Source organism: Phaenicophaeus curvirostris, chromosome Z (assembly GCF_032191515.1).
Source record: "Phaenicophaeus curvirostris isolate KB17595 chromosome Z, BPBGC_Pcur_1.0, whole genome shotgun sequence".
Classification (NCBI taxonomy): domain Eukaryota; kingdom Metazoa; phylum Chordata; class Aves; order Cuculiformes; family Cuculidae; genus Phaenicophaeus; species Phaenicophaeus curvirostris.
In genome coordinates, this window is record NC_091431.1 from 62,382,429 (window position 1) to 62,407,852 (window position 25,424).

Consider the following 25,424-nt stretch of genomic DNA (forward strand, 5'->3'; position numbering starts at 1 on the left):
CATCCAAGGTACTAAGTGCCTCTGCCCTGCCTGTTGCCTTTTCCCAAGAGCCCAGAGAACAGCTGTCCAGGGACTGGGCACTCAGTTACACAGAGAGAGAGTAGCCCTTTTTTTTGAGGGATTTCATTGCTCCGGTCCCAGACATTAATTTTAGAATATGATGAAATATTCTTAGAAAGTCTACCTTTGTTTTCAGAAGGTCTGTCTTTGGGAACCTAGGTGACTCATTTAAACCATATATAGATGTCTTTTAGACTGCTTAAGTCATGTACATTGAATATTAGTCATAGACCCCCCAAAAAACCAACATTGTAAGGAAAGAAGGGACCTGGAGGTGTATCTTCTTGTGACAACCCCAGCCTGGTACTTACTGCCTGGAACTGGAGACCAGGGAGGAAGATGCACACAGAAGTGCTGATATTGTACAACCCTGTGGCTAAAAAATATACACATAAAATAGTTCCAGATCCCCTGATTAGTTACGGCAAAATGTTACAAAGGGAAGACAGGAATTTCTGCAATAACATAGAGAAACATATTTACCATCTGCAGTAAGATGGTGGCAGGACATGGTAACACTGATAATAAAGCTTTGAAAGAAAATCCTGTTCCCTTATATACAATTCTAGTGTTTCTGTGCTTCCTTAGGATAAGCAGGGACTAGAGACTGATGGGGTCCCATACCTCATTATAGGCTATTACTCTTCCCAGCCCACGCCTCTCCTGGATCAGCACTGTTGGAAAGGAAACACCAGCAAAACTGTTTACCTGATAACAGCTGTTCCTGAGCCACAGTCGAACCTGAATTCCACGTAACCAGCCAGCATGTTAATAGAGAGGAAATCCTTGCTGTCTGTGTCATAGCTGTACAAAAGGACACCAGTCTCTAAATCTGGACGAAATGTCACCTCAAACTCCATGAAGGAAAGGTAGTTCTGTGGTTCCAAGGGCCAGGGTGTGCTAGCAAATGACCTTAAGGACTCATTGAACTGAGGTATGGCCAAGGCGAGTGCTGGAAAACCAGAATACACAAGGAGGTCACTAGAGGTTCAAAGGTAAGGGATCAATTCTTATCAATCTGAGTCACTTCCCTTTGTTAGGTACTTAAAGCTAACATTAAGAAAAACAATATCAAAATTTTGTCTTCCAAATTTAATAGATTTTTTTTTTCCTTTATATTTCCCTCCTTAATCCCTTCCTTTTCCAGGGAAGCATTTCTATTATAAAGCTTTGTGGTCCTTTCTTTAGTGATTCACTACAGTGTTTTTCAAAGTGGCAAGCACGCACCCAATGGGTGGTGGCATTAAAAGTTCTGCAATACAGGAAATAATAATGTATGTACTGGACTGTTTGTTGGTACCTATGTGATTTCTTGATATTTAAGTCCTTTAAAAGTCCTATTTAAGTCTTGATATTAAGTCCTTTACATTTCAGAATATACAACTGACACTCATTTTAGGAGAAAAGTGAGGATTTTTTTTAGAGTTAATATGGAGCTTTGGAGTGGTACATTATTTTAACTTCTGAAAAGTAAGTTTGAATGCTTAATCATAGTTAGCTTAATAAGTAAAGAGGTTTGAGAATCACCGATTATGTAAGAGCTGAATGTAGCTCCAAAGTGAATTGTGAGTTTCACTACATGAAAAGATGAAGTATCAAGTACTGTCTTCTGTCAGTGCAATAACATAAGACCTCCTTGGATGTCACTATTTGGAAAACACATTGAACACTAATTAAGACATGTAAGGAAATATAAGCACCCAGTATCCCCTCACCTTCTTCGCAGTGATGACCTTTAAATCCAAGAGGGCAAAGGCAAATGTATGAATCTGCTTTGCTCGCAGTACAGGTACCACTGTTGATGCAGGCGGCCTCGTCACAGATGCCACTGCTACACTCACCTAAACACAGAGTCAGAACATTGATTTATCAGAGAATTTTGCCAAAGATTTATTTGGCTGGTGATCATTGTTACTAACCCACACAATTTACACTCCTGCCTAGATGCACTCCCAATTTGTCAAACAGTGTGCAATTTAGACAAGGTAACTTGATTTTTACCATTTTATTTTTAAGTACCAGACCAGAGACAGACCTTTAAAATAGCAAAAATTAGCCCTTTCTAACAAACCATGACAGTTATAGCTTTCAGTCATTCCCTGGATTACTTGTCTTCTGCTTTTATTCCTATATTTATTTTCTCATAAAATAGAAATCTCTCCAGATTGTTTACAAGCACTGTGACCTGCTTAATTTCAACTATCTTAATTTTTCATTTGTTCATGTAAATTTGTGCTATGGTAAACATAGAAGGTGTTAATCATCTTTAATTAATCTTATTAACTAAAATGAGGTTGTCAACCCTTTTGTCTATAATCCACATTATCAGCATGTAGGGCTTAGAAAACATTTCTACTATGCTGGCACGTCAACTTAAATAAGGAGACAATGTTCTTTTGTTGGAATGAAGCTGAAATTATAGCAGAACACAAAATTTACTCAATGACTCCTTCAAACTGACATTTATAAAGTTAGATTGTGTGATGGTCAAATGTACATCTGATTAAGTACTTACTGATTTTGTTTTCTTTCTCCTTTAGTTTAGCTGCTTGCTAAATAATTCTCCCCTCACTGACAGTAACAAACTGATATTATACCTTAAGAAAGCCAAAATAAGGCATTTGTGGTGTACAAGTGTAAGAATGACATTTGGAGGGGCAAAGTGTTTGTGACAAGTTAAGAATCATACATTTATTTTTGAGGCACATTGAAATATCACCTCAGAGATGACACAGGTGTTGTGAGGCAGTTCTGAAAATAAACACTGGAGAACAGTTTTGTTATCTGAGGTGACTGATAGAAGTCTTGCAAAACTACTGCAAGACTCTTGCAAAAATGCAATATGCCCTTTAGTTTTGTTTAAATACAGCATTTTGATTGTTCAGATAGTTTCCAGAACAGGACCCTACAAATCTTCAATAAAGTACTGGCATTACTACAGCATCGGGTTTACAGTTTGGTTTCTCATCCCACAACCAGAAAGAAAAATGCACAGGGGAGTATGCAGATGTAACCGGCTGATGTGCTGGGTTGTACTGATGACCCTTCCATCCGCAGTAGAAAATAACCTTTTCTCATCAACTCAGGACAGAGGCAGTAATTACTTTTAGGTCATCTTGATTCAACTCACTGACATACCAGAATTGTCTCATATTGTATATCTACAAATCTCCTGCCAGGCCCATTTTTCATTGTAGAGAGGGAAGGTCCAAGTACAGCAGTCATAACACAGTGCGTGAGGGTTAATCCAAGGAGCATAAGCAAGATGTAAAAGTCCCCCAAGATGAGAACAGATTCTGCATGGAAGGGGACAATTACCCCTTCAAATGGCTACCCCATGCCCAGCCACAGAAGCAGGAATGCTTTCAATGTAATCTTTTTCCCACCTGGGCTGCATTGCAATGGCCCTGATACTGCAGCAGGACAGGCAATCAGTCTCTCAGATCCCTCAGGCGCTCTATCTCGTACTCACATCACAGTCATTACTAGCTCAGTGTTAGTTTTACAGGTGAGGAAACTAGTGCCAATGTAAGTGGGTCAACAAGGATCTAGATAAATCTAGATTTGTATCTAGAGACACAAACAGAAAACTTGGACAACACTCATCTTTACTGCATCTGCTGCACTGTTAGCCAGTGCTGGCAGCCTGTTGAAACAGACCAAAGTTTAAAAAATCTTTGAGAAACAAAAAAGGACAAGGAAGATAATAACAATGGCATCAGTCCAAGCTCACTGATTTGAAGGACAGCTTGAACTGGAGCAGTCTTGGTATTTAAGGGCAGGCTACTCTCACAGTGTTTCAGTGACTTATCATATCCTTCAGGTCAGCACAGGTGACTAGACCAAAAAGACAAACCACAGGTCTGATGGCTGCATCTGCTTGGGTGCAGTGACAGGTGAGGAAGGAAGGACGCCTGCTGTGCCTGCTCCAAAACATGCATGATGCCTGCCATGTCAGTCCCTTAGCTTATGGCCTGGTGGGATTTCTGTTGCATTAAGAAAAAATGGAGCATGGGCAGGATGAACCCCTCTCCTCCCTACCCTCAATTCTGCAGTCTATGTGTACCCTAATACCCTTGTTTTATACACTGTGCCAATAGGAAACAAACAGAAGATTGGCAAGCAAAAAACATGCCTGAACCCTAGTACAGTTCACCTGCAATTCATTTATTTTAAGCTTAACTTACATGGCATATTGTTTGCAAGTCTCTCCTGGTACAGTTTCATATAAACAAGTGCAGCCACCTAAGGACAGTAAGGTTTGATCAATTTCAAGTCACACATGGTAGAACCCAGAATTTATTTTCATTGATGTTGATTGCTGCTGATGTAGTATGTGGAGCATTCATGGATGGGAATGAAACTAGCTGCAGCACCAAAAGCAATAGAGATTAGGAATCTAGGACTTCAGAAGGGCTTTCATCAACCTACCTAAATTCCATAGATTCTCACTCTATCGTGAAATTGCTCTCAGCTTCTGAAGTCTTACTGTTTTAACCATCTGTTTCTTAGGCCACTCTGGTCCCCTCTCTGTCTTGCAAAGAAGTTTAGTCATGTTATCTAGAGAATACAGAGTTATTGTTTGGAATTTTCTCATTAATCACTTCCTTCTTGGGATGTCAAATGCACAGCTATAGAGGAGAAGAAAGATGACTCTGTGGCTGAAGCATGGCATGAAGAGTTCAGTGATATGGGGTCTATTTTCTGCCTTTAACACTTCCTTTCTGACTTAGGTTTACTCTTAGACTGCTTAGAATGTGAAGTCATTTAAGCAAGGACTTTTGTTGCTCTGTCTTTTTTTTTTCAAATGCCCATTACATGCATGAAATAAGAGACGAATGAATAGGACGGGACCAGTTAATTAACTTTCATACTTCTCCATTTTTTAACCTGTGAAGGGCAGAAAATGTTATAATACCACTTCATAAAGCTGTTGAAAGAATTTATTCCATCGTATTTTTAAAACATACTGTAAATGAAAACAATGGATGGTCAACAGGAAAGCCTATTTGTCTCAGCAGTAATAGGATTTCTTGGGCAAAAGCTGGTTGCAATGGCCACAGCACTGCTGTGTGTCGGAGAGAACCCTGCTTTGGACAAGTGCAATGATTCCTTTAGGCTAAATACATATTTTTGTGTCCATGGTGCTTTTACACTGTGTGCATACTATTGATTTCTGATGATATGACTGTGTCACTCAGAAGCATGAAGAGGCACTCAGAGAGATGTTGGCAGAATTACTGGTGCAGATGTAATTACATTGGCAACACCGAGTTTCCCACTGAGGACTTTTCACTGATGTGCTGTGTAACTGCATTTTGGTACACCACAGTGATGTTTCATAGAATGGTTTCTTTTGGAAGGTACCTTTAAAGATCATCTAGTCCAGCCTCCCTGGAGTAAGCAGTGACATCTTTAACTAAATCAGATGGCTCAGAGCCCCATCCAACCTGACCTTAACTGTTTCCAGGAATGGGGCTTCTACTACCACTCTGGACAACCTGTTCCAATGTTTCATGGCACTCACTATAAAAACTGTCTTCCTTATATCTAGACTGAATCTACCCTCTTTTAGTTTAAAACAATTACTCCTTGTCTTATTGCAACACTCTGTCCTCATCTTTCTTAAAGAGCCCCTTGAAGTACTGAAAGACTACAATAAGGTCTCCCTGATGCCTGCTCTTCTCCAGACTGAACAACCCCAATTCTCTCAGCCTGTCCTCAGAGGAGAGGTATTCCATCCCTTAGATCATTTTTGTGTCCCCCCTCTAGACCCACTAAAACAGGTCTATGTCTTGTGCTGAGGACCAGAGAGCTCGATGCAGTACTCCAGGTGGTTTCTCATCAGAGCAGAACAGAGGGGCAGAATTACCTCCCTTGACCTGCTGGCTATCCTTTTCATGCAGTCCAGGATACGATTTGCCTTCCGGGCCACAAGTGTACATTGTTAGCTCATGTCCAACTTCCCATCTACCAGTACCCTCAAGCCCTTCTTGGCCGGGCTGCTCTCAACCCCTTCATCCTCCAGTCAATGTCTAAATTGGGGGTTGCCAATTTACCTCAGCCCTCTGGGATGCATCTCATCAAGCTCCATAGACTTACATACACTCAGGTTCCTCAGGGGGTCACGAAGCATAATTACTTGTGCAGCACCTTGCACTTGACCTTGTGGAACCTCATGAGATACACATGGACCCAGTTTTCAAGCTTGTCCAGGTCTCTCTTGACGGCATCCTATGCCTCAGGCATGTCAACCGCACCACAGCTTGGTGTCAACTGCAAACTTGCCGAGGCTGCACTCCATCACACTATGTTTAAACAAAGATATAAACAGTCCTTGTCCCAATATGGGTCCCTGAGGAACACCACTGGTCACTGGTCTTCAGTGCACCCATAAAATCCATCTCTCTCCAGCTTTGACAGATGGAAGTTATGGGGGACCATGTCAATGGCCTTACAGAAGTCCAGATAGATGACACTCATTGCTCTTCCTTCGCTCACTGATGCAAGCATTCCATCATGGAAGGCTACTAGGTTGGTCAGGCAGGACTTGCCTTTGGTAAAGCCATGCTGGCTGTCTCAAATCACCTTCCTGTCCTCTGTGTGCCTTAGCATAGCTTCAAGGTCTTCCCAGGCACAGAGAGGCGGGTGACCGGTCAATAGTTCCCTGGGTCCTCCTTTCTACTTTTTGTAAAAATGGGTGCAATATTTCCCTTTTTGCAGTCTCCAGGGGCTTCTCCTGACTGCCATGACTTTTCTAATACCATGGAGAGTGGCTTGCCAACCACATCAGGCAATTCCCTCAGGACTCCAGGATGCATCTCATCAGGTTCCATAGAGTTACATATACTCAGGTTCATCATGGGGTCATGAAGCATAATTACTTTATAAAACTCTCCTGCTACAGATCCAGCAAAAGCAATGTGCAAAGGAGCAGAGAGACAGAGACCACACTTTCCATGTCTAAAACCTGGATTCATTTTTTTTGTTCAACAGGCAAAAAAAAAGTAGCCCCCAGTTCATCACTTATTAAAGAACCCATACTATTACACTTACCGACATCAGCACCACTGAGAGCTTTCCCTAATGGCCAAGGTCTCATATCAATTATCCTTCCATTAACACTGAGTGACTGAACACAGCCCTTAAACCCACGGTTGGTGCCTGCGACTCTGACCAGCCAGTACACGCTGGGGGCACCACCAACGTAGAAGGGAGTCCGGAACGTAATTTTACTGTATTGGCCCTGAAGGGAAAACAGATGATGAGATGACGTAGAACAGATATAACATAGGACAACTAATAAAGCCACACCATGTACAATCACTCTTTTCTCCACCAAAATTGTCCCAGGGGATATGTAGTTTGCTCATTGATAATTTCTTTCTATTAACCATTTCTCTACTCTATAAATGTTACTTTTTTGCACCTGCATCCATCATAACACAGACTATTCAGTGAAAAACAAAAAGCTTAAAAATCACTGCATTCAGAGGAGGGATTATGATCTGCCTTCTGCTGCAATTTCTTCTTTTAATTTTGCCCAAATTCTTTGTCTTCTAAAAACCTAAGCTGTTCAGGACACAGACCAATGGGATACTGCCTTTTGGACAGAACCCAGCAAGTGTTTAGTGTTGAATAATAATAAAATGTCAAAAAAAAACCAGCAAAAACCAGGACACAGCATAAACTGACATAACTACAACTTCGGTGGATTTCTGCTCACTTTGCCAGCACTAAATTGACTTCTCTTTTTTTTTTTTTTTTAACCTGAACTTGCCTGTAGAAATGTACACACACAAGTTTACTAACTCTGCTATGGTGCACAGAAAGGAAGAAAATTAAAAAACAAACCTAAATGGAACTTTTTGGACCACTCAATCAAATTCCATGCTACTGTGGGCAATGGAGTCACAATTCCTTCCAAAATACATGTGTTTTGCCTCCTATTCAAAGGCTGTTTCAAAATCACACTGCCCTTTAGAAGAAAGCATTGAAAATTTCCACAATTATTCATTGCCAGTTTTAACTAATGTGTCCTTCTTTCAGCAATGACCTTTAGACTGAAAGCTCTCTGGATTTTTCACCCATGCCCTGCCTTCCTTGTATTTATAACAATAACTTATAGCCCTAAAGCCTGTCTTTTGCCAGGTTGAATAAGCCAAGGTTATTGAGTCTATGATGTTCACTCCACAGAGCACTGCAGAAACACATCAAATGGATCTCAGTTTCAGCACCAAAAAATAATTCAGATGTAGCCTGTGGCTGAAGAAAGTTCAGATGTCCACACAGCTTCAAGGCGGGCATGTGAGCATGCAGCTCTCCGGCCTGTCTCCAACTAGGTTGATGTCTTCCATTGCTTTTGATTCTTCTGCCCTTCCTGGTTTGTCAAGCTCTGTTTCTGTTGTGGACATTGTCTAACTGTTTTAGTCAAAATGAACCAGTTCAGAAAAGACCACCACTCTCTAGAGACTAATCTAGATCATTGTAACTAGGAAGGGCCAAGGAGGACTCACTGCAGGAACAATACCACAGGGCAGCAAACTCCGGTGGAGTGCATCACCTGAAGGAATTAACTTTTTTTTCCAGTATAGCCGCAGCTAGGATAACGTGTCTCCACTGTTAAACTCTTCTTGTAGTAGACTGTGTGGACAACAACCCTCCTGCAAGCCCTTTGTTGCACCTTTACTCCTTCAATTTCATCTTTCTTGGCTATAGGTGCTCATAGCTACATGTTGCCCAATACAGCCTTACCCCAGTGCTGCACAATGGAAATAGTTTTTACTTGACATATCCCTCCTGATTCATATTTGCCTCATAGCAACTGGTATCTGCATAGCCTCATAGCTGGTAACACATCGTGATACGTGACAGAAGATAAAATCCTTTCCTCTGTCATTTCCAGCTGATGAGAACTCAATGTACAGTTGTTTTTTTTTTCCTTCACTGCCTGCACATCAAAGTGTAAAGTAATAAGATGTCTGAAGTCACAGGGCTAGGGATGGTGTGCTAATAGTGGCTATCAAAGGGAAGAGGAAAGACATCTGAAACAATTTGCACATGTCATTTTTTTCAGTGCCTTAATTTCACTTCTGTTTTCTATCCTGGCAACAGATGAGCAAGTCAAGATATCTTCATCTGTTATATTTTATGCTGGGAGCCTCACATAAAATTGTCAGTGTTGACGTAAGTCAGGGTAGAACGTTTATCTCCAGTGCTGTGCTTAAACCTATGTTCACAGTATACACATAGTTACACTACTGTACAAAAACCTTGTTTGGCTATATGCATATGGTACATAAATATATACACATATGCATCTAATTTTTCTGGCTAAGGAAACAGAGCAGCTCTCTGAGGCTCAAAAAAAAAAAGGCAGCAGAGAGAGCAGCTGTAAAACCTGGCAAACTTAACAGCAGCCTGTATCCGAGATTATCAAAGTGTAGCAGAAGGGCAGCAGAGCAAGCATGGAGGACAGCAGGGCAACTGTGATGGAATTCAGCGCTGGGATATTTATCTATGTGATTTCTAAAATGTGTATGTGGAAGGGTAATCTGTACACTGATCCTGGCTGACTAAATGTCCGAACACTGATAAATAAAAATGTACCTTTTAAATCTGAGCAGACTTCTGCCAGCAAGAAAAAGTGTCATCGTAATTTTGAGAAAGCCCAAGGTCAAGGTGCAGAACTACATACCTGAGATTTTCCTGTCACTGGAGCATCACTGTCCATCCTGAGCCAGCCATTCATCCCATCTCTGAATAATGTGACACTGTGCCAGTTCCCCAGCTTGATTTTGTTTTCACTTGTTATAACTGCAACTCCAGTGCCACAGTTGAACCTGGGAGAATGAAATAGAGAAGGCAAGGTGACAATCTTAAATTAACCAAATAACTGAAAGTAGTTATTGAACTCCAAATATGCCTTCACTCCTGGGAACCCCTCTGTTTTACACCACACATTAGCAGACTACAGCAAAATTAGACAGCAGGTCTACACGTGATTGGTTCTATGATTCAAACTTCATTATCTGTCTTTCTCCCATGCAGAAGATTTTGCCTCCTCTGGCCAGACCAGCTGCATTGCAAAGCCTGCCAACCACTGCAACTATTACAAGATGGAGGGTATTACAATCTGAGTTCCTGCTATCAACGTAATTTCTCTAGGGAATTTTTCTAGCTCCCTGGAGAAAGGCAGTGGTATATTAATAACACTGTGATTCTGTATGAAACTCAGCATAAGGAGACTTCCAAGAGAGTCTCTATGGAGCTAAATGTGCACAAAACATGCGGTTTTTAATGACTGTTGTTCAGTGCAGGTGAACAGAAACATAATTACAGCATACCACCCACTTCATTATTCCCCACTTTCAAAGGACTCACTCTCTCCCAAGTAAGCAGATCCTTGAGATAATCTCTCACAATCTCCCTATCTATGAGACTACAAGAAACCTCCGTCACCTTCATTTACAGAACGTGCAACTCTCATTTAAACAAGGAATATAAGATGAAGTTCCAGACCTGCTGCCTGCATTAAATCCTTTATTTTGCTGTGTTATCTGCAGGTCCTTTTGCTGTGAAGCAAAAACATTGACTATGCACAGCTCGATACAGTATAAGCTTAGCAAAAGCAGTGGCTCATTAGCATTTCTGATAACATAGCAATGAGCCTCGGACCAATGCCTTTAAGCGAACTGATTCATTTGTCTTTATGCCAAAGTCTGAGTAAAAAGATTTCAAGAGGGTCTATTCCCACCCACTAAGGAAGGATGAGAGGAATAAAATGTTGAAGAACTGCTAAGTGAAGTAATATTGTCCATTTTGTGCAACCCCTGGGGCAGAAGTCAAATATATGACAGATATTAATCACATATAGTGATTCCTAGGAGGCATCAATGGCCCCTTCTCTGTACATGAGATTTAGGGTGAAGGTTTTACCTGAACTGGAGGCTACGTCGGATAATTGCTAGTGACATAAAATCACCACGACCATGTTCATTTTCTCCACAGTATAGCAGCAAACCATCTTCTGATTCAGCCTGCAATCACACCATCAACATGACAAATCAAAGTCTAAGCCTCACAGTGACAGATAAATTCAGCAGCACTGGGGGACTTTTCTCCAGAAAAGGGACCATGTTTTTTTAGAGGGAGCTTTTAGCTTGCAGAATAAGAAACTTGTGATCAATTTTGAATCCTGCATTTGAAAAACTTAGAAAAACATTGCCTTAATGATTACATGGTTTAAGAATATCTCTTCTACTTACAGTATGATACTAGCAGACCTAAAAACAAGCCTGAAAGCATTATGGACTGTCAGATGTGTCCCATACGAGTCCTCTGTTCACAAAGTCTAGCAAAGATGTCCTAGAAAGCCTGTTAAGCGCAGACATATCAGACTTACTGCACATGAATACGCACACCCTGCTTCATATGTTCAGTGAGCCTGACATCTTTTAAGCTAAACAACCTGTGCAGGCACAATTTCTCCGTATGCTCATAGCAGCTGACACAGTGGCTTTTCACAGCCATCCTGCATTTTAAGCTGACAGATTGCCAGAGGAGTGTCAAATCACCAGATGAGGCAACAGACTGATGCTGCTCTAGTCACAGCCTTGTATACAGGCTTTGAGGCTGGCAAGTTTGCTTTACATCAAAGCAGGCGTGCTCAGCAACTCTCCCTGTAGACAGCCCTCCCAGGCTCTGTCTGTAACACGCTAACAGCTTTAACAAACGTAACTCTAGGATGTACACTTCAGAACTGTTGTTTAAGTAGTCCTCTATCTTTCATGTATTAGTAGCTGGAGTCCTAAACTTCAGAGGCAGAAAATCATGCCTACTTAAAAAGGGACTCTGGATATAGGGGAGTATTTTGCGCAATACAAGATCTCAGTTTCTTATATGCAAAGACATGCCACTTGTAATCTCTAATTCACTAAAATTTGAGGTGTACTTTAGCCTGTAGCTCATTCGCATGGCCAAAACCCTTTCAATGTACATTGCTGCTAGTTTGCAAAGGCCCAGGTATTCTCTCATGCACTGCCTCCCCATAATAGATGCAATTACTTTAGCTCAGTTTACCAACTTCATTTGCATTCACTGAAGGGGAAGCCACATATTTAGGGATGAAGATTATGTATAGATCTACCACAGTTACATTATAAGCGATACTGATGCTATGTTATTGTTCCATTGTGCACACGATCAGAATAAGCAAATAAAATTTAAAGCTTCTACGTGAGCTTGTAATTGTTTAAACTTACCCTGAATTCAAGGGTGATTTGAAATGTCTGATAGGAGTTTTTCAGTGGTTCAAAGGTAATGTATGAGTAGCCAGAGAACTGAGGATACTGGATAATAATATCTGGTAGGTAAAGACAGAAGCGTGTTATTTAGCAGTTTTCTCCCATATAAAAATCATTATCCACATTTAACACTAGATCACATCAGGTGAAAATGTGAGCCTGAGTTCCTCCAGAGACAACCATTAGTCAGCAGCAGTCAACAATAGGTTAACCTACTGCCTTGTCCTCCCACCACTTTTCAGAACTAGTTCTTTGTTTCCAAGGAACTGGTGAACTTGGAAAGAAATAGGATACTGAGGGCCAAATATTGCTTTACTATTTAATCACTGGCTTCAGTGGAACTTTCTCCAGATTTTCATCGTTATTACAGAAGACAAAGCCCATCTACTTCATATTTACCTCCTTTTAAGAATTCATTTAATACAGAGACAACAAAGTAATTTTCTGTTTTGCAGGATTACAAAAACATATGTGGGAAACATGGCCAGACTCCACACAACACTAGCTACTGCTGCTCCATAGCTTCTGTGTCCAGCATCCACAGAATCCTTGGATGGCTCATAAGAGCCCAGCAGCTTCCAGCACTTTCCTTAAGTCAGCTCAGGGCAGAAGGTAAAGAGAGTGATGGGAAAAGAGTCCCTGAAGGCATCTCTCCATTCCTGGCTGCAACGTATATTGCCCTACGTATCAGTCTTGTCAGCTGGAGTAACCAATCCTCAGGCTTTGTTGTCTTATGCTAGAAGAACACTCTGGCATCAGCACAGAAAAATAAAATCAGAGACATCTTAGTGCTACCTTTGTTGTTCACTTTCATAAGAAGCACTGAAGACAGACACAGTTTCAAGTTCAAAAGGATGAGGAGTCCCATTTCTCTTTGCTGCTTGAATAGTGAGTGGGTTTTTCTTGCATATTTGGATCCAAATACAGTGCCCTCTCCTTTTTTCTTTGTAAGGCATATATTTTTGGTTGAGGTCAAGAGAACCAGTGCTATAAAGCTAAATGGAGTTGCAGCAGAAAGCAACTAACTCATGCCCTGATCGCAAGCAGAAATGACTGAACCAGAGTGCCATGCTGCTGTTGATTGTAAAGAAAAGTCTGTTTTCACTCTGATTAATATACTAATTAACAATATTGGCTGCTGTGGAGGAATTCAATACAAGGGAATATTGGTACACAACACTACTGCTTACCAAGGAGCAACACCCGCCTTGTGAAAAATGGTGGGCTTGGACTGATGTTAACAAACCCGCTCTACAAGTTGTATACAGCTATCTCAGTTCAAAAAAATCCTTGACCCTTCACACTTGAACAAGGCCAAAAATCATATCTGCAGCTGTTCCACGTGGCTGAGTCACAACAGACTGTTTGCAGAAAGAGGTCTCTTTACTCCAGCAATGGGAGAAGGAGATCAAACACCCTCAGTGTCTGCGTCCCCAATCCATGACACTGTGCATCACAAATGTCTAACACAAGCCTGCAGAAGAAATGTGTGTTCCTGATGCTCAGCTGTGTTGCAGGACTTTGTTAGATCAGCTCAGCATGCAGAAGGACATTTCAGCTCTTTCTTAGCTAGTAGGGCAGTACAACTACAAGCAATGAGACACTTGCTTTACATGAGCTCTGGCATTCATCTGACTCCTTGGTCACCAGACCAGAAGCAAAATAACTCCACGGGACAAAAATAGGTGACCTGCTTACGGCCTGGTAAATGAGCTGAACTGGCTCACCAGGTGATCAGCTCAACATCAGACCCAGCAAAAAGGCGAAGTTAGGGAAAGGAGAGGACAGGAGAGGTAGATAGAGGACAGGAAGGTGGTAAGAGAAGGAGAAGCAGAACAGCCTCCTTCAGCTCACTAAGCTCTTGCCCTAGCTTAGCCACCGTGCAGACAGGTGCATGTCAAATCCTGACTGGGATGATCATGGCTTCTCACGTTGATCCAGGCTTCAGGTCATGCTTTCTGAACTGGGGAGGGGGTTTTGTCCCTCCCTTGTCTGAGGCTGCCTGACTCAAATGCTCGGACTACCACTCCAGTATCTCTGTCCTGCAGACCATGCATAAAGCCTCCTCAGAGGATGGTTTTACAATGGGGACTCTGTCTCACATCCCTGCTGCAAGACCAGCATCATCCGATGGAACACAGTGAAAATGTAGGTGGTTCAGGGCTTAGCTTCAGGCAAAAGACAAGGGTCAAAACAAGGTCTACTGTCCCTGCTGGAAACTATGGATGCTATGGCTGGACCCTGTCAAGTCCGGTTGCTTACCAATATACCTGGCTCTATCAACCTCCCACTCCTTGATAGGGAAAGGGGGATTAACCTACCCTGTGCACTTTCACACAGGATCTGCATTCAGCTTTATTAAGGAATAACTCCTTCACACCTAGCTGAGGAAACGGAATCAAAGGGGCTGATGAATGAACTGGAACATGGAAGCTGCTACTGTCCTTAAGGATCCAATAAGGCTAGCCAGCTATTCCCAAAGTCTACCTTGGTTGGTTCATCACAAAACTGCTCTTTGCCCCAGACAAATAGAAGCCAGCAGCAGTATCAGACATGCAGAAATCTACCTTCCGCACACATCTCTCCTCCTTTTCCCAAGTTGCAGTGGCAGCGTGAGCCTCCCCGGTCATAGTCATTGACACAAAAGCTGTCTGCAGAACAGATGGCCTCATCACAGGAGAGATCAAAGAGGCGTGCAGCAGAAGACGTGCCACCCCTCCTTGCTGCCTGAGCTGTAGTCACCCTGGCTGTGGTTGAAGGCCGTGTGGTGGTGGGAGTCGAAGTAGTAGGTTCAGAAGTGGTTGTAAGGACCCGTGACAGGAGCCTGGAACTAGATCCTGGCGTGATCTTAGTTTCGACTAGAAATTTTCTGTTGCCTCCTTTGATAGCAGGAAGTGGTCTAAGCTGGAAGGAAATAAACACAAATTCATTAAAACCTAAAATGCTACATGAACATGAAATTAATACCTTCCAAGATACAGATATGAGGTAACAAATTCATACTCACAGAAAAAGAAACAATACATTATTGTATCTGAGCAGATAACATCAGATATTAAAATTCGTGACAAGATCAGGCACTTTAAAGTACTGAGACTGTAAAGAAAACAGATATGCCAAAGTGGAATCTTGAAATTTACCTCTTCTATGTAAATGTCATAGTCTGAGTCATCAATATCAAATCCATCATCATCACCAGTCACTGTGTCTGTGATATAACGATGCCCATAGCTTCCACTTCCTAACTCCTCAGACCCTAAAAAAGTCACAATTGGCACATTCAGTTCACATACTGTCTTCTTTTTATGCATAGCAACTCTGATCTTACAACCCTCTGATTCACCACTCTGAAATATGATGTGGAGTTAATGTTCATTCTGCACAGACAACACAGGTGTCAGCCTAAAGATGGAAAACACTGTCCAAGTGATACACGTGCAACTTAAAACAAAGTAAAGATCTTCAGTCACTTACTGCAATTCCCAAACAAAGCAGGTAAATGTCAGTTCTCCCACTGCAAACTGACTTTTACCCATGTTTATTCCAGGAGAATGTGTCTGAACTTTCTTGGCATGGACAACATTTTAATAGCTGTTAAAGAACTGCTAAATAACTGGGAGGGGAGGGGAGGGGAGGGGAGGGGAGGGGAGGGGAGGGGAGGGGAGGGGAGGGGAGGGGAGGGGAGGGGAGGGGAGGAGAGGAGAGGAGAGGGGAGGGGAGGGGAGGGGAGGAGAGGAGAGGAGAGGGGAGGGGAGGAGGGGAGGGGACGGGAGGGGAGAGGACTTCAGCAACAGTGGTTTTATAAGACATGTATTTCTACAAAAGAATTTCAGTTTGCAAAACCTCAAACATTATAAATATGACTTGCAGTTTAACAGGAATTATATCAATGAAGCAGAGCTTGCTACTAGTTCAGCTCCCAGCAGATGCAGCAGTTTTCAGCTCACTGGAATACTGTCGCCTTTACATCAGGTCTGTTAGATTACTTATTTCCTTTACACCGCGTGTCCAAAATTATTTCAGAACTAATTCAGTTTGTCTAAGTAATAAAACTTTAATTTAGCTAGAGTAACAGAAACCATAAAGGTAAGCTAGGAAAATGAAAGGAAAAATCACAACCATGTGTGAGGAAAAACAATCTAAACATCATTCAAAGGAGTCCTGGTACACAAACTCCATTCTCTAATTCAGAGGTCACAAGTTACAAAATAAACACCTGCTGTAGTCCAAATTCTGCCACATATTTTCTCTTCTCAAGCATACTTTCCATTGACTTAATGGGACCAAAGTTCAATAAGGATGGTAGGAATGAAGCAGTACAGAGAATGAAGTATATTCATCTTCACATGTAAGAAAAAGTTAGGTCTCAAATTCACATTCATGTGAACACACACTTGCTTACACATACAAACATGATTTTAATGCTGTGACAGTTTTACAGAAGTGTAACTCTCCTGATTTGACTGGAGTTATCACTAAACTACATTAATAACCACCAGCATGTAATGAGAACTGGTGTCTTAGGAAAGACAGGCTGTTCCCCAAGCAGAAAGTGTATGTCTTTCATCTGGTAGACCAAAATGTTCCATGCTTTTCTGACAGAAGACTTTGGGAGACTAAATGTACCCACTGTTCCAAACCAGACAGTGATTCCTTTCACCTTATTGAACTGGTACAACATTTAGAGCCCGGAGAGAGCAAAGAAGATACAGCTTACTGTTTTTGGTAGAAAAGACTCCTTTGAGACCCTTCTTCAAAGACAGGACATAAATTTGGCATCACCAGGAAAACTACAACCTTGGGAAAGTGTCCTAATATCCACAGGTATTCATCTCTAATACAGCCCCAAATCTACGATTTCACTCTCCTGTCTCCATCTGAGTTTCAGCCAGTGCATGTTACACTACTCTACCAGCTGATCTGTGGCGAGTTTTGCTACTGCATAATGCACCAGCAAGCAACAAAGACATGGAGACATACACCCTTTTTAATACATCAGAATTTATACAGATAAGTACACACACAAATGATGAGGCCATTTAGCAGACCACTGGCTTCCCAGTTGCCTTGCTCTGCCTTACACTAAGAGTTTGCTTACAGGATGTGACCTAATACCCACATGTGACGCCATGCAACAAAGCTGCAAGATAACAGAAAGCTGAGAAGCTAGAATGACATTTGGAAAAGTAACCCCCATACAACCCATTTCTTAAGAGGACTTTGTCGCTTTGGTGGAAAGCTCATCTCATAATGTGTGGCAAATCAGGGACAATTACACAAAGCGGTAATCTGCAAATTCCAAAACAATGACTACAGAGATTATAAGCATGCTATAATTCATCAAACCAGTGTTTCAGTGTGCAAGGAGATGAAGCCTGCTTAATACACTTTATGAGGTCCTATAATCTTGTTTTATAATTAAGTGGGAAATCGAGGTGGGAGCTCATTAATGTCAGACGGCTTCTTTCCAAATAATTAGGGATTAAATTATACCACAGAAATCTTCCTCAAAACAAACAGAAAGCCTGAAAAACTTTTGTTTTGCCAATGAGGTCGCCACCAGCATACTGATCAGGAGAAACAGGTGAGTGTAGGAGAAACCACTGGGCACTGCAGTGTGGGCAGACAGAATAGAAGTGTTAACAGACTGATTACCTTCATGCAGAACCCCTCACAGGTCTAAATCCAAAATACATCAGGGCATGTTAATCCAAGTTTTTTTCTTGTCAGTGATTCACAGTGAGGCACTGCATATCGCTTGGTCTGCCTCTTGCTTTTTGTTCCTGTCTATATAAATATGAATGCTGCCTTTTTAAAGCCTTTGGAAATCTGTGGCAAACAGTTCTGTGGAAAACCTTCTCAGTTTGCTATCTCCAAGACACATCACCATGATTTACATCAAGGTCTGGGCCCAAGGGACTGCGCTTTTCCTGTGCCTGAGTCTCAGCAGACACATTCAAGTACTGTGCAGAATAATTAAACACCTATGCCAATGCCTTGCTCAGCGTGGGACTGGTGACTGCTAGGACCAGAGGAAGGGATGTACCCAGATTAAGCAGCCACTTCTGACACATTTGTTGTGAAGACAAGCAGGAGGGTATTTTTAACTGAAGATGCTTCCTCTGTTGGTCTGGCAAACCCCAAGGCTGGTGACCTTCCAGGCACAGTGCAAACCCCATCTGTTTCCCCAGAAGATAAAGGGTATTTAAGTGATGCAGGTGACAACGCTTTGTTTGTTTGATTCTTTGGGACAGTTTATTTTGTTGTTACTAAACTTAATAAGTGGAATCTTGTTTTCAAGTAAATTGTCCGTGACACATCAAAAGATTTGATGTAGCAAAATCCCTAAACTCACATAAATTAAATACCTGCAATCTGTAACTGTAATTAAGGCAAAAAAATAATTATTTATTACATCATTTTGTTCTAGAAAAAAAAAAAACAAAACAAACCACAAATAAATGATAACCCTTAGGGAAATCTGCCCTCTCTCCTCCCTAAAATGGAGCAATATAACATAAGACAAGCATACATTTTTTACTAGGTAACAGGGTAACTGCTTATAATCAAGGCCACATGTTCTACTTGCACAGACCTTGGGAGGTCTGTCACACTAGGTGGTATCAGCAACCCTTCATAGGAACATTTTATCAAACAAAGACAATTGTTTCCTGTTGCTGACCTGAAACAATGCAGTGAAGTGTACTGCAAAGCCAGCCACCTTTTAAAACTGAAATGAGATTTACATGTGACAATGAGATAAACCCTAGCAGAAAACAGCCCAAGCAGTATGGAGTCAGTGTCTGCAGGACTCACCTCTGCGTCAGACTATGTAGAAGGCTTGCAAGAGACTCTGTAATGCAACATGGACCCTGAAGGTCCGTTGCATTTGAGGTAATGCTGAGAATTTGTTCCTCAGTTAAAATAAGCATCAGAAAAGTACTAATTATTTCAAAAGAAGCACAAAAATCCAAGATTTATAAGAATAAAGCTCCAACTTCTAAAATTCAAACATACTAAGGATCTTAGCGTCAGCACTATGTGGACTAAGTGTAATGCAAAGGAGCCAGGCATTCTACGGACTTCTGCTAGCTTCCTAAGATATTTCAGGTGTATCTGAGGAACATATAGGCACTCAGAAAACAGCAACAAATATCTGTGATGTGTTCCATTGTTTACATGAGAGGAGGAACCATTTTAGTAACTGAAGTAATTATTCTTATGATACCACCCCAAAGAGCAAAGGTGCATCATTTTCAGACAAGCCAATGTCTGACACCCTTCCAGCAACCATACATGACTAGGAGGCACCTGCTGGCACTTGGAGAGATTCAGGCATCTGGTGCCACCTGAGATGCAATATAGTACCTGAGACCTCTCAGAGGTTGTCTGGTGTCTGTGAGATGCATGGGAGGTACATGTCCTCCTGCAGTGACAGCTGAAAACCACAGGACCTAAGGGAATGTCTATACCTGAATAACTGAAGAAAATTCTTAACTGGGCCAAAGAAGGTAACCATTGGTTCCTGGATACTGAGGAGGGGGAAGTTACCAGCAGGTACATAATGTGAACTAGCAGTAAATTTTACTTGGTTGCCCTTAAGCCTAACATGCATTTCTATGTTATGTTAAACTTGTCAATGTTTTAAATAACTCCTTGGGGTGTTTTGAGGAAAAATAAAAGGTCAGGCTATGCATTGCTTTAATGAAGATATTTTTTCACTATAGGAGTTTAGCTAGTCCACTAATGCACAATGTACTTGTGTATCTGGTTAACATCAAACTAGTTTCTTACACAAACATCACCACCATAGCCAGATGAGAGCTGCTAACTCAGTTACATTCCTGCTTCCAGAAAGCCACAGAACCTATTTCTAAAAGCACACATTGTTGCTGCCTTTGAATACCACTTTTTGCTTGGCTTGTTGTTATAAAGACAGGTATCCACCAAATAACACAGGCTTTCACAGACACTGGCTATATGTAGGTTTTAAGCCTATTTGCAAAATCTGCCTTGGAAACTAAGAGTAGACTAGCAAAGAAACAACATTTGCATTTGCCAAAGGACCCTGAATTTGTTAAAGTAGCCCTACATAGAAGCAACCTGGTATGGGGCTGGACCACATCATGAACACAAAGTGGCCTCAGGCTCTGGGAGCTCTGCCTGCTCATGAAGATCGCGCCTAAGCGCTCTCAGACCCTCAGTGCAGGGAGACTAACCTCTCAGTCCCAATAGTGCCAATGTGCATATCATACACTAGCACAAAGGGGTTTTTGCCTATTCAGAGCAGTGCAACACGCATAATACATTCACTTCTCACATCTGATCCAGGCACATAGAGTCAAGCTCACGCACCCTAGGAACCACTCCAGAAATCAGTGTTTACATACACTGGGTGTGAATTTGATTCCAAACTCTACCAACAAAACCCCGTGTTTTAGAGACATCTTGACAGGTCTCTGCAGAATAGGCAGTTTCCAAAGGCAAAGTGCCTTTCCTAAAGTACTGCAGTAATGAGTACAGCATGAAGACTACTCCACCCTTATTAACAGAGTTAAAGACTTTATCTTTTCTGAGCAAAGAATGGAGCCACTCACATCCAAAGATAAACAGGATACAAAGAAGCACACAAGCATGCCTGAGGCAGCAGGAGATGACCCCTGGGGACCTGGAAACCTCAGAGCATGCTGCACCTTGGTGTTTTTTACAAACATCTGCTTCAGAAGTCAAACTTATGAGTTCAACAGCAATAACAAACTTCATGCAAACTGTACAAGGGATTGAATTTATGGCAGAGGGGAAAAAAGAATGGAAACTTCCATGTAAGAGTCAACAAAAAAGAAGGGATTTCAAAGTCAGGAGGCAATTGAGAAACAAATGCTCAGTGGGTTACGTTAGTGGATCAGTAAGAATGCATCCACATTTCTGCAGCATGCAAGTTCTCCTTGCAGAGCTCACAATCATACCTGAATAACAGCTGCTCATTTTCTACCAGTTAATTAAAGATGATTAGCAATTGAGCATGCAGATGAGAAAAGAAAAAATAGTGACCTATGTTGCTCTTTTACAGTTCATTAATCTGCTAAAATTAACACATAGAGACTTTCTTGCATGGCATTCTCTCCCCTATAAATGATTTCAAAACTGGAATTCAGAAGTCCTGAAAGATCTTAAACACAATAAGAAGTTTAGTTTAGGATATAGCTTAGTTAGTCCCTATGCCCTGACAACCTTTACTCTGCTTCCTTCATCAACTATCTTTGTCACATTGGGCTTTCTGCTGTGTAAGAGATTTGACTTGTACAATTCCCAGTGTGCCCTCTGTCAGCTTGATTGGGATTCTTATATATAGCTATGGCTTTCATGGTGATGAGGAGAAACAGCACCTCAAAATCAGCCCACAGAGACACTACCACTGCTGGAGGATTGTATCCCAAGGAAGGCCACCAGCAGATGTGTGCCAGACCTACCCATTATTGCAACGCGCATGGCCTATACTGCTGCACAAAAGGGAATGTAATTGTTAACAAGCTGTAGTTATTCAAGTTTGTTTGAATGCATTTTCATCTAATATTTTCTACTATGCAGCTAATGATCAAAAAGGGATGCCTACTTGTTTATATCATTTTCATGAATTCACTTAAGTTTTAAGAGCTTTACTCCTCAGAAAACAGTATGGATTTGCTTTGATCATCCCAAGTTGTTTAAATTATAGATATAATACATACAATTAAGTTTCAAAGAACAGAAAAGAATACGTAATAGACTTGTCTCTCTCATTTCTCCCCACAATACTCACTTATCACTTCTGCTGAAGCCAGCACAGAAGTCAGCAAGCAGTGGTCCAAAAATAACTGGAGAAATGGCATTAGAGCACTTCTGCAATGAACTTTTCAAATCTATGCCTTTGGTTTTGTTTTCACAAAATGCTGCAAGCTACACAGACAGATCTACAGGTATCAGACTGGGGTGCCTATGCTTGGAGAGCAACTCTTTCCACCAGAAGCCTTCCACAGGCTACCCCAGGTACACCTTATTTACAGAGATACATTATTTTTGTATAGCTTTAATTACAAAAAGGTGGTTCTACTCACTGAATGTTCGGATGATGTCACTTGGTGCACTGGCAGGGCTGGATCCATAGGAGTTTGCTGCTCTAACAGCAAACTGATACTTGGTATTTGGGAGAAGTCCCTTGAGAACCATGGATTCCATCTGGATCTTCTCTCTTATTACTGTCCAATTGCTGTCAAGGTCTGGCCTTCAGGATCAAAAAAAGCCAAGATCATATATAATTAAACTGTCTGTATAAATTAATTGCCTTTAAACTCTCCTGGGACATGCACACACACAGAAAAAAATGAGATATAAGCCTGCTAAATCATCACAGAAATCCTTTGCTCTTAAGGGACCAGACTGTGCAGTCATTACTAAGATGTGAAGCCTGAGATATCAAAACTATACAGTGATAAAAAACCATTATTCAGTTCTTCCTTATAAAGCCAAGGAGGTTGTTTAGAGAACAGTTTGACAAATGAAGTCCTGTTCTTCTGTATTCATGGATTTATAGGGTTCACAGTTTTCAACAGAAGCTATATTACCAGCCATTCTCAATCTTCTTTTTGGCTGTATAAAGCATTACTTCACAAGAGAGAGTAACATCCTGATTTGTTTCTAAGAGTTTGTGCTCTAATATCACTAAGTCCCTTCAAACATACACAAGCATTAGCAGGATGAGAATCAAACATTTGATCCCCCAGGCAATCAGGTTAATCCACCCACATTAGAAAATCTGAATCCAGTCTCATCTTTAGGAAAATAAAACAACAAAGCAGAACCTGGACTACGTGTATGGATTTTGCAACAAAATTTGCACACCTGCTTTTGTAAAATGCCTGGTTAACTTCTGATTCATACTGAAAGCCAAGTGCCAATACATACTTGCTCTCATTGCCATAATAATCCATTCAAAGTCACTGCAGTCATTCACATGGCAGTTTTGTCTCAACATTTAAGTTCATATGGAGAGGGACATCAGAAAGGGGAGGGCTACTTCAAATACTTAAGAGAGTATTCTGATGTTTTTACACAACTTTTTCTCTACCTCAAAGTGGTCTCTTCTTATCAAAGCGAGAAGACAACGAGAAGATAAACAAATACAAACAAAATAAAAATGTAAACTTTACATCTAGGCCACCCAAAACATTCAAATTAAAGCCTATGAATGTAAAACAGAGAGAGAAATGACTTTCAGAGAAAATTATTCCAGTGTCCTTTTCTAACATGTCCTTGTGATATTTATTACAGGAAATAACCTCCAAGTGCTCCCTGAATCCACTAATGTTTATATAGGACTAGCTGCAAATGTCTTCAACAGTCTCCCAGTGAAAATTGTAGCACAAGGCAGTCATTTTATATTTGTTTATTTGCAGCTGGAAGGAAATGCCAAAGTTAATGTATGTTTTCTTTTACCAGTCAATACAAGATTTATTCATCACTGAGGTTTTGTTGCTTTGTGCCAGAAGGGCCAATGTAGTGACAAAGCAGCAGCTCCCAGCTGCTTGGGTCCTGTGCACTACAGCACACAGGGTGTGAATATTTCATTGTCTTGCAAGAAATTAAAATAAAATCAGACAAATGCACAAGAGGCAGTGACAACTAAGGAGACTATCTTAAGTCACCCTCCCCCACCATCTCCTGGTAGACAGAGGGCATTTATTTTGGCTATTCTTTCATTGTTTCCCTTCTCTGAGGGCAGGCCAAAAAGAAAATGCAGTGTTTTCCAAACAAAAGCTATTAACATTACTTCTTTCCACATGCCTGCTTAGTAGCATTTTCTATTTCCCTGTAAACCTCTTTTTTTTTTTTTGCCTTTAATTCCAGCCAAAAGAATTACTGCTAGCTGAAGAGCCACCTCACAGTATCTTTGCAACAGACCCTGCTGATGTCTGTGCCTGAATGGAAACTTACACCTCTGAGGAAGCCACCGGAAGGAAGCTGTGCACCCTATGAAGAATCATAGAATCACCAGGTTGGAAAAGACCCATTGGATCATCGAGGGTAACCACTCCTATCAAATACCAAACCATGCCCCTCAGCACCTTATCCACCTGTCCCTTAAACACCTCCAGGGAAGGTGACTCAACCACCTCGCTGGGCGATTCAGGAGGAAAGACAAACTATAGGCTAGCCTTCAAGTTCACTCACTGTCTAACACAAGACTTCCTTCTCCTGAAGTGAATAGTAAAGGAAACATTGCCTGCAAACATGTAAGCATCCATAGCTGAAAGAGAGGGAAAGAGGGAGTTTTATCATTCAGCCTTTGCTATTTCTCCAGAACATCCACTGTATTAACAAATCAGTACAGGGTGAAAACATGGCAGACAGATGGGAAGAGTAACAAAATAAACTCAGCTGGTGTCAGCACCCACAGCCAGCCAGCTCCTGTGTTTTCTAAGCTGGGAACATTTTGTTGAAAACTGTCTCCATGGTCCTTTTTGCATCAAAACTCAGTTTGTGTCAACTTTTACACCAGAAGGGCTCATTTTGATGCCATTTTTCCTGTCTTTCTGCAGAGCAGCATTCCCTAGGCCAGCACAGATCTCTCTGTCTCCAGCCAGGACCTCACAGGGCTACTCCAGATGATCTACCTGTGCATGGAGAAATCAGACAACTTAGATAGGCATTTTCTGCTCTTCAAGTTACAGCTGTGCATCTCCATCACAGAAAGGCCATGCACTAAGAATCTGGCCAGTGACTTAGTGCATTTTGAAGACAATAAACATATGGGTAAAAGCAATAAGACTAGGCAGATATAAACTGAGGGCAGAATTCTGTCCCAGCTGTACCCAAAATATTTGCATCACTTCTTTATTCTGTGATTGGGGAACTGACTCAATTTAAGAAAGCAAATCTTCCTGATGCAGAGAAATGCACTTCTATACTCACTCAAATTTATTCTTAAAACCACCTGGAAATAATTTATCAAGAGTGAAGCACAACAAGAACCACAGAATCATAGAATAACCAGTTTGCAAGAGACCCACCGGATCATCGAGT

General features: G+C 41.4%; 1 protein-coding gene across 2 annotated transcripts in view; it reads right to left on the reverse strand.

Annotated features, from left to right (window-relative positions):
* EGFLAM (EGF like, fibronectin type III and laminin G domains) overlaps positions 1-25,424 on the reverse strand; it is a 73,023-nt gene that overhangs the window by 18,879 nt on the left and 28,720 nt on the right. For both annotated transcript variants that reach the window (XM_069880093.1, XM_069880092.1), the window contains 9 exons: positions 22,460-22,626; positions 15,506-15,621; positions 14,933-15,269; positions 12,324-12,424; positions 10,999-11,099; positions 9,758-9,902; positions 7,117-7,306; positions 1,776-1,901; positions 769-1,012 (listed from right to left, as the gene is read on the reverse strand). In XM_069880093.1, coding sequence (XP_069736194.1) covers positions 769-1,012; positions 1,776-1,901; positions 7,117-7,306; positions 9,758-9,902; positions 10,999-11,099; positions 12,324-12,424; positions 14,933-15,269; positions 15,506-15,621; positions 22,460-22,626 — 1,527 coding nt within the window. The remainder of the gene's footprint in view (positions 1-768; positions 1,013-1,775; positions 1,902-7,116; positions 7,307-9,757; positions 9,903-10,998; positions 11,100-12,323; positions 12,425-14,932; positions 15,270-15,505; positions 15,622-22,459; positions 22,627-25,424) is intronic.